Below are 10298 nucleotides of genomic sequence, written 5' to 3'. Positions count from 1 at the left end.
CTTCGAAAACGAATTCCGGTATCCGAAAATTACCGTTTTCCGTTTTTATCCCTACCTGTAACGAGCAGGGAGCAGCTGCGGTTTTCGGTCCCTCTCATGAAGCAGCAGGGTGGCACATGAGTTCCCGCCGCGCGGATGTTTGAACAAAGGACACCGGGGAGAGACTGTGGTCCCTGGAACGAAGTTTGAACGAGAGGCAGACAGGAGTGCATGTCCACCACCTACCTCCACACAAACTGTGGTCGTGGTGTGGTGTCCTACGGGGGTGAGGTTGGTGGCGTGCTCTTTGTGCATCCACTCCAGGACGGCGATGGCAGGCACCCCGTCAGAAAAGATGAGACGGGTGCGCTGCGCTCGGACGGCGAGTCGGCGACACAGGCACCTGCCAGATATGCCTGATCGGAGTCTCACTCGCTATACGAGAAGAGAACCACTCCATTCTGGAGACGGCAAACAATCCAGTGACGAGACCACATCAGCGGACGGAGCCATTCGAACGTCTCGAGTAGATAGATGGTAATAGAACACAATGCAAATGTCTTTTTTTTTTTAACAGAAGAAGCCGCTTTATATTGATTGCGTCGGCGGCGATCACGGGCAGCACTGCACAGCCAGCGTCCACTTTACCCGTATCGATCGAGTGCGCGACTGGGATGGGCCTTTTTGACTTGCAATGCCAAAAAGCCACATCACTACGTATTGGCTTCCGTGAACTTGAAGCACGAGCAACCAAAAAGCATACTGGAGTACGTCCCTTCTGCTTCTTCATGCGATCGAGGGCCGGCGCTCCTCCATCCAGACACTCCAGGGTCCATGCCTCCACCAGTTGCGGTTGCGGTGCGTGGATGGGAAAGGAGTAGTACAAATCATCTATTCCTATCCATTTCTGGTCTCATCCGCTCCCCACCTGCCGCCCCGGCCCACCCACTTGCACACCTCGCCCCAAATCACCACCGCCTGATCACTGATGCGACGCCCAACTGTTTGATTGCATTCAAGCTGCCGGTGTTTCGCTGGCCTCTCAAGTCACAAGGCGATTGATGTCACCGTTATAGCGCACAGTAAAGTTGGATGCGCCAAGAGCTAGCTGAAGCTTTGCCAACAACGGCTGCAGTTGTTGGGAGCTCCGGTGGCCACCCGTTTCTAATAAATTGCAGAGCTCGATTAGCTCATCCAGAATTAACAAGCATATCGGCGTCGCAGCACGCAAGGGTATGGGTCTGATGAGACGATGACGCAGTTTTCTAGTGCGTGGTGCCTATTCTATCTATATCTATCCATCAAAGGCGTGGCCGACGAAAGCGGTTCGGTTCGCTTGCCGGAAACGCAGCGTCCCCCGCCGGCGCACTCTCGCCAAGGCGTGGCTTCCCGGCCGCAACCACGCGTGCGCCGCGCGGACGATTTTCCCGTCCCCTCCTCCCCTTCCCTTCCGTCCCAAAGGTGGCGCGTCGCGCTTCACCTTTCACAACGGCGGAGCCCACTCGTGGATCCCCTTCCCTTGCCTGGACCAGAACCGCCGGCCGTACCGCGCTCGTGCTGCCCTTCTACAATCTATCTACGAGCCTTGTGTTCAAGAGTTCCTTCCGGTAGCGAGTTTCTGTCGTCGTCGGTATAGGTTGCAGAGCGCATCGGGCAGCAGGAGCAGTTCTCCGACACAAATTAAAATAATAAAAAAACGAGTCGAAAATGTCCGGATGTGCATCGGGCAAGGACGTTGCCATCGCGCCTCACCGGCGGCGCATCAATGTGACCAACACGCATTTGCGTTCCTGATGACCTGGTTATTGACCCGGTTGTTCAAGTGAAGCATTGTCCTCCGCAGCTCCGCTTGAAGCATCCTAGCACGATGTGCTGCATCTGAGGTCAAGTTTTTTTTTTTCTAGTGAAAAAAAGACGACTACCACGCTTGCACAGTTTGCACAGGAGCTGTCCACTGGTGGCGATGTCGGCTCTGCAGTCTGCACAGTTTGCACAGGAGCTGGAGCTCTCTGCTGTTCAGTGTGGTGCTATTTGGAGGAGCCGTTTTGCCAAACCATTTGTAAAATGTACGGGCTCCTGCAAAGAAGCTAATTCTTTAGAAAAGCCCGAACCGGAGCCATTTTTAGAGGAACTGGAGTCCTCCCAAACGGGCCCTTAATTAATACGTAGAACGGCTCCAACATCACCATCGGCATGGCATGGCATGGTGGAGCATCCAGAACCACACGTCGTTAGTGATGACCTGGTCCTCGGTCCACTTGCAAATCAATTGGATGGAGGGGAGCTACCACGCTTTGAATTTTTTCCCTCCACCCGGCCTTATTTTCTTGCTCTGTTGCTGTCCAACAATTGAATGGTTTTTTTGTTCCTCATGTGTGTGTGTGTGTTTTTTTCTCACAAAAAATAGTTTTGACGAAACAACCTTATCACGTGGCTACGTAGACTTCTGGAACAATGATTGACCAATATAAATAAAAAAAAACTCACCAATCGTACAGTTGCCGGTAGCAGGACCTACAATGGGCGATATATAATTGAAGAGGTACGATTCAAATTTGTCCTTTATTAAGGTCCAAATCAATGGTACCCACGACCTCTATCGGCTCTCCTGGATCCAGAACGTTCAAAACTCACCTTTGTTTCTGCTACACGAATTCAGAAGCGTCACCAGCTCCATCACACTTGTGCCCAACATAAATGGGAGAGCAAAACAAGATAGTTAAATAGTTCGCCAAGCCAAATTTTAACTACTTAACAGTAAAATAACTCTCACTAGTCACCTGGCTAGCAAAACGAGATAGATAATCTGTTGGAGAGAGATGCTACATATATAATGTAATCTTTATAAAAGGATAAATAAAGAGTAAAATAGAGTGCTAAAAATAAAGAGTCTCTTGAAGATGCCTTTTGAACTAGGTTCTGCCTTATAACTATTAAAATGGCTCTTTCAATCCTCAAACTATGCACTTTAGGCTTAGATTTATCCGCAAACCATCAAGCTGGATGTCAATTTAGTATTTTCACTTTGGTAGTTCATGCATAAACCTAAAACCGAAGTTTAAGGACTGAAACAGCAATTATCAAGGGACGAAATTGAGTCTCACACGATAAACGAGGGACCAAAATGACTATTTTGCAAATTTGAAATCTTATCAAACTCACATGTCACGTTTCCATGATTAAAAAAAAGAATGGATGTAGTGGAACGAAGTTCTTCCGCATCTAGCTCTTGGTGCAATCCAAAAGGCAAATTCCAGAGGACAAAGGGCGCCACCATTGGCAAGTCAATCCAGCCCACTACGCTCCCGATCACACGAGACAAGGCGCACACGTGGCGGATAAGGACTGGCTGCGACTTGGCATTCGCGCGGGAAGGATGACGCCATGGACACGAGACGAGAGCAACAGGCCTGCTTCCAAATTGCATTTAATATATTTTTTCGAGCATCATTGTTTAGTTGATTAATCGAATCATTTTGTGCTAATCCACCCAGCAGAAGAAATCGCAAACAACGGCGAGGAAGAGATGCCCGCTTGGCTTCGCGTGCACGGCCTCAAGCCTGGCAGTGGCACTATATAAAGGCCTGGCCGAGAGACCTTTCTTCCCCAGAGAGGCGCCTCAACTCAACCCCACCCCCCCACAAGAACAACAAGCCACATCCCATCCCAACTCCACGGTGAGGTTTGAGCGATCCGAGCAAAAAAAATCAACCGAGGCGCAGCAACGCAGGTTCGTTCTCTGAACTCTCTGGTTCTTTTAGCAGCAGGGACGCGCAGCACAAGAAAGGTCCGGTTCAAGAGGCTCTTCTTTTGGGTTTATTAGAATCCTCAAAGGAAGCGTGTTCTTGGGTTAGGATTTTTTTTTCTCACCTCATCACACCTCTCCTAGGAGGAGCAGAGATCCAGAGAACCTTTTTTCTCTTCTGGATTCTCACCGCTTCTTTTTTTTTTCTCTGCACAAACACACCCTCGTTTCTCTACTTTTATTGAGGAACAGGGCTGATTTCCAAACTTTTTCCTACCCCTGTTTTCATAAACAAGCTCCTTTTATTTCTTCCCGTTTTAAGTTCTGCCCAGCCTCTTCTTCTAGCTCCATCCAAGCTTTCTCCATCTAGTAGTTCCAATGGCCGCAGCCATAGACATGTACAAGTACTGCAATACCAGCGCACACCTTATCGCCTCCTCGTCCCCCTCGGATCAGGAGCTCGCGAAAGCACTCGAGCCTTTTATAACGAGTGCTTCCTCCCCCTACCATCGCTACTCGTTGGCCCCAGATTCTTACATGCCTACACCCTCCTCCTACACCACCTCGCCTCTTCCCACCCCCACCTCCTCGCCTTTCTCGCAGCTTCCGCCACTCTACTCGTCGCCTTACGCGGCTTCGACGGCGTCGGGCGTGGCTGGGCCGATGGGCCTGAACCAGCTCGGCCCGGCCCAGATCCAGCAGATCCAGGCCCAGCTCATGTTCCAGCACCAGCAGCAGAGGGGCCTGCACGCGGCGTTCCTGGGCCCGCGGGCGCAGCCGATGAAGCAGTCCGGGTCGCCGCCGGCGCAGTCGAAGCTGTACCGCGGCGTGCGCCAGCGCCACTGGGGCAAGTGGGTGGCGGAGATCCGCCTCCCCAAGAACCGCACGCGGCTGTGGCTCGGCACCTTCGACACCGCCGAGGGCGCGGCGCTGGCCTACGACGAGGCGGCCTTCCGCCTCCGCGGCGACACGGCGCGCCTCAACTTCCCGTCCCTCCGCCGCGGCGGCGGCGCGCGCCTCGCCGGCCCGCTCCACGCCTCCGTGGACGCCAAGCTCACCGCCATCTGCCAGTCCCTGGCGGGGTCCAAGAACAGCTCGTCCAGCGACGAGTCGGCCGCGTCCCTGCCGGACTCCCCCAAGTGCTCAGCGTCGACGGAGGGGGATGAGGACTCGGCCTCCGCCGGCTCCCCTCCTTCCCCGACGCAGGCGCCGCCCGTGCCGGAGATGGCGAAGCTGGACTTCACCGAGGCGCCGTGGGACGAAACGGAGGCCTTCCACCTGCGCAAGTACCCGTCCTGGGAGATCGACTGGGATTCCATCCTCTCATGAACGATCAACTACAACTAGTATTTTAGTAGTAGCAGCAGCAGCAGCAGCAAGGTTCAGTCAGTGATAGCTCTGTGTAATTTTCGATTTGGGGTTTGCAGCTGCGGTGGATCGATGGCATTTTAGACATCGGCCATGGCGGCTGTGTTGTGATGCAGAAGTAAACGTACGTGCTAATCTCCTGGTTGAGCTGCCGGTTGTTTTTTCTCACGGCACGGCCAGTCGAGAAAGTCAGTGTAATCCCCTGTTATGATCTCCTCTGTTGCAACTTAATTAATTCTTCTGGCGTATGTATGTAACCATGTGTGTTCATCTTGAACGTATCGTGATGCTGTGCGTCTTTCTTGGTCTCACGTCGCATCTATGGTGTGCGCACTTGTGACTTGTGATCTAATAGCTGTTGAGCTGTGCCTTTTGGCTCCTGATTTTGTTTTCTGCTCTAGCTGTAAAGCAAAATCATGCTGCCAGCCGCCTGTTGGAAACAAGCCAAAGAATTTGATGTTGCTTGAAATTATTTGTACTGCAAACCCACATGGAAAGGTTTTCAGCGTGGGGAGTGTAAACTGTCAAAGCACGGACGGAGGCAAAGTATGGCTGAGAGAAAGAGAAGGGTGCGGATAGCGCTGGACGAAATGCTCGCTGGCTCGCTCAGTTTATGGTCGGATTGGTTCGTTTGAATTTTTTTCACGAACTGAGTTGATATTCTAGCTCGGTTCGTTAACGAGCCAGCTCGCGAGCTAAACGAGCTACCATATTCCAGCAAAATGGAACTATATGCATATCATTTACATAATAATTGATGAACATGTTATATATGTGAGGTGTCTATGGCCTATGAATTAAACTAATGAATAATGAACTATGTCTATGTGTTAATTTGGTCTATGCAAATATAATTATGGGTTAAACTGATGAACATGTATGTGAATTGTGAATTAATTAGTGATGAATTGTGCTAATTTGGTGTTACATTGACGCGGTTTGTAAAACTATGAGTATAATTACTATTCTATTGTTAAATTAGTTTGAAATTAACTAAAAATAATTATTATGTATATATTATTTTTTTCTGCTCTGGCTCGCGAGCTAAACGAGCCAGCTCGAGTTCATAAACGAGCCGAGCCGAGCTGACTCTGTGGCTCGTTATCTTAACGAGCCGAGCCGAGCTGGCTCGTCAGCTTAACGAGCCAGCTCGAACTCGGACGAGCCGAGCTGACTCGTTATCCACCCCTAGGTGCGGACTGCGGACGCTAGAAAGAGCTCTAAACAGAGTCCTTTTCAATTGTTAGGACTAGTTTGAAAACTTAAATGACATTGAGATTCTGTCTTAGCAATTATAGGAGGAAATGTCATTTGAACAAGATATTTTTTTACTAATTAAAGCAACATTTTTCCTGTTCCATGATTTCTACCGTCGTTGTGCTCCCCACGTTTAAATACTAAAAATGCTAAAATTATATATAAATGTAGATTCAAATCATGATTGTTGGTTCTAATCCCATATTCATACTTATCTAACAAACAAAATACACATGTCTTTATGTTTTATATTCTATACTCAAACATAAATGAAAATCGTACCAAGATACAATCACCGTGTACGTTCGGTTTTTATTATGAGAGGTTTTTCTTCCTTGTGTTTGTCTCTCCTTTCAAACTAGCCTTTAGGTCATATTTAGGAGTTGTTTGGAATGCTCTGCTCCACAAATTTCAGCTCTACTCTATAAATTAGTTATAAAACACTCTCAACTCGAACCTGCTTCGCTCCTGAAAAAACATGGAGTGTACCCTAACTCTACCAATATAGTGGAGCAACAAGACAGGTGCTCCATGAATTCATGTTTAATGTTTTCATTGTATTTGTGGTGTTGATATGAAATTCCCCACCATGTCACCCATTACACATTATGTTCTGCTTTCTTACGCTGGTTTTCCCGCCCAAGTAGCGATGACAATGGGTTTAAAACCTATGGGTACAAGGTTTACAAACCCGTACTCACGATTTTCGATGAGCGTACCTTGTAGCTGCAAGGACGAGGATGAAGACTGTTGGAGAGCAAATCTCCGGCCGAGTGGCGGAGTGCACCCGCCCTAAATCCTAAGATGAGGAGGGGCCTAGGCGTTTTGCTTGTTAGTCGGGAAAACGGGAAGAACACAAGGATTTAGAGTGGTTCGGGCCGCCGGAGCGTAACACCCTACTCCATTGTGTGATGTATTGCTCGTGAGCTTGTATGAGCTTGTGAGTGTCTAAGTGAGCCTAAGATTGGGTCTGTCTTGTAACGTCGCATGCCTCCCCTTTTATAGCTGAAGGGGGGCATGCACAAAAGGTACTGGGCCCCGATATGTGGGCCCAGGGACATAAAGAATATAGCACTTGGGTTACAAATGTTTGCTTCTGGAGCAATATTCTTGTGCCTTGACATCCGAGATCTGTGTATCCTCGGCGTGCAGGGGAAGCTTCTTGTAGAAGGGATGATGAGTACAGTGCGCCGCTCGGCACGGGCGCACTGTTTGTCAACAGACTGGACAGACGCGCTGTCTGCTGGGTGACCCTGACGCCGCCTGCCAGCGGAATGGATAGGACGCATTAAATGTTGAGAGGGCACGTCGCTTGCCAGCGTGGTGGCAGGCGACGCGTCCTCTCCGCAATAACTGCAGAGGCTGCGCGGCGTTATGGGCCTTGTGTCAAGCCCAGCTTGTTGGCTTATGTCACAGGCCACAAGCTACGCGGCAGCAGCGGGTTTCTGTCTGAGCGCGGAGCGTAGGGCAGGGCCTGGACGCGTGTCAGCACCGGACCCTTACTCAAGTCGGGGTCCTCCCCGTTCCGGGACCTTGCCAAGGCCCGAATCTTACTCGGCGGGACCTAGGGCCTCCCCGAGGGACCCGGCATGCCTTCTTGGGAGCCCCGGACTTGTATTCACAGAGGTCAATGATCTCGCGACACTCCGCGGCGCTGTGGCGACCGTTGGGGTGCACAGGGCATGAGCCGTTGTTACCCCTCTGCGGCCGTGGGCGTTTGTTGCGGTCGCCCTGGCCTCCGGTCGCGGCTGCGACCACTAGAGTGGTGGACCGCGACTTCTCGTAGTCGCGGTCCTTCTTCTTTTTCTTCTTTCCGTCCCTGGGGACGGCACCCGAGCCTCCCGACTGGGTAGCTCCGATTTGTGAGGCTGAGTGCCATGCACGGCCCTCGGCGGCTCTGGCGCATTTATCGGCTAGAGCAAAGAGTGCGGGGACAGTTTCCACATCATGTGTGGCCAACTTCTCCAACATTTTTTCATCACGTACTCCCTGTCGGAAGGCCGTGATGATGGAAGCATCAGAAATACGAGGTATAGTACCTCGCACCTTGGTGAAGCGGGAGATGAACTTTTGGAGGGTCTCCCCAGGCTCCTGCCTCACCGCATGGAGGTGGGCCTCCACACCGTGCTGCTGGTAAGCACTGGCGAAGTTCGCAACGAACCGCACGCAGAGCTCCTCCCAGGAGTAGACTGACCCCAGGGTGAGGTTCATGAGCCAGGTCCGGGCAGGTCCAGACAAGGCTACATGAAAATATGTCGTCATCACAGCGGTGTTTCCACCTGCTGTCGTGATGGTGGTGACGTACACCTGCAGGAATTCCGACGGGTTCGATGTTCCGTCGTACTTTTCCAGCAGGTGCGGCCGGAACTTGGGCGGCCATGACGCCACACGGAGATGATCCGCAAGAGCGGCACAACCCCACCGGCCAAGGGGACACCCATTTGGGACCGGGTGCCCATTGGTGTCTGCGATGCAACCGCAGCGAAGTCTTGGTCGAGGTTGCGACCATCTATGTTTTAGCGGCGCTCGCACGCCCTTTCTAAAGAGACCCTGGCATCCTCTCCCGCACGCCTGCGGTTGAGTTCTTCCCGGAGGTCGTTGGTTTGTGCACCCCTTACTGAGGGTGAGCGCACAGATGCTGACGCCTCGTGTTGGCGCCGGGATGACCGCGTACTCGACCTGGTCGAGGTAGAATGTGCCATACTGAGTAGTCGGTCGACGTCGTCCCGCCATTGCTTCATTGCCCCCGGTGAGGCCGTGGAGCTTGGAGGGTGTCGCAACAACTCCCTGGCTGCTGACAATGCTCCCGGAGTCGCCCTCGATGGAGTCCGGGACGTCTGTGCAGCTGTGTGCTGCCGTGCGGCGTGCATAGCAGCAGTGCCTGGCACGGGGTGGTTGGGAACTTGTGGCGTGGAGGAAGCATCCTCTTCCTCCACCGCGAAATCCACCGAAGTTTCGGCACGGTGCTCAACGATTTGCACCATCATGCTTGAGCAAGGAGACAAGCAAAAACCTAATGCCTGGCCCCTACTTGGCGCGCCAAATGTCGGAGAGCAAATCTCCGGCCGGGTGGCGGAGTGCACCCGCCCTAAATCCTAAGATGAGGAGGGGCCTAGGCGTTTTGCTTGTTAGTCGGGAAAACGAGAAGAACACAAGAACACAAGGATTTAGAGTGGTTCGGGCCGCCGGAGCGTAACACCCTACTCCAATGTGTGATGTGAAAGGGAATTAGGCTTACACCTATTTCCTAAATGATTTTGGTGGTTGAATTGCCCAACACAAATAATTGGACTAACTAGTTTGCTCTAGTGTATAAGTTATACAGGTGCCAAAGGTTCACACTTAGCCAATAAAAAGACCAAGTATGGGGTTCAACAAAGAGAGCAAGGGATAACCGAAGGCACCTCTGGTCTGGCGCACCGGACAGTGTCCGGTGCACCACCAGACAGTGTCCGGTGAACCAGGGGACTTCACGCTGAACTCCTCACCTTCGGGAAAATCCAGAGGCGCTCCGCTATAATTCACCGGACATGTCCGGTGTACACCGGACTGTCCGGTGAACCAGCAGAGCAACGACTACTTCGCGCCAACGGTCACCTGCAGGCGCATTTAATGCGCGCCAGAAGCGCGCAGAAGTCAGGCACGCGCGGAACGGAGCACCGGACAATCTACATTACTTGTCCGGTGTAAACCGGACAGCCAGGCGGGCCCAGAAGTCAGAGCTCCAACGGTCGAAACCCAACGGCCTTGGTGACGTGGCTGGCGCACCGGACATGTCCGGTGTGCATCGGACTGTCCGGTGCACCATGCGACAGGCAGCTCCACCAAACGACTAGTTTGGTGGTTGGGGCTATAAATACCCCCAACCACCCCACTTCAAATAATCCAAGTTTTCAACCTTCCAACCACTTACAAGAGCTAGGCATTCAATACAAGACACACCCAAGTG

The 10298-nt window shown here is 51.9% G+C and overlaps 1 protein-coding gene across 1 annotated transcript; it reads left to right on the top strand.

Annotated features, from left to right (window-relative positions):
* The first annotated feature begins 3596 nt into the window (after positions 1–3596).
* On the top strand, positions 3597–5347 carry LOC100502435 (putative AP2/EREBP transcription factor superfamily protein). The gene has a single exon (NM_001196913.1). The coding sequence runs from the start codon at positions 4103–4105 to the stop codon at positions 5051–5053; it is 951 nt and encodes a 316-aa protein (NP_001183842.1). The 5' UTR covers positions 3597–4102; the 3' UTR covers positions 5054–5347.
* The last annotated feature ends 4951 nt before the right edge of the window (positions 5348–10298 follow it).

This window comes from Zea mays, chromosome 4 (assembly GCF_902167145.1).
Source record: "Zea mays cultivar B73 chromosome 4, Zm-B73-REFERENCE-NAM-5.0, whole genome shotgun sequence".
Taxonomy (NCBI): Eukaryota; Viridiplantae; Streptophyta; class Magnoliopsida; order Poales; family Poaceae; genus Zea; species Zea mays.
The sequence above is the reverse complement of the archived record's forward strand: the minus strand, read 5'-3'. Positions and strand labels throughout refer to the sequence as shown.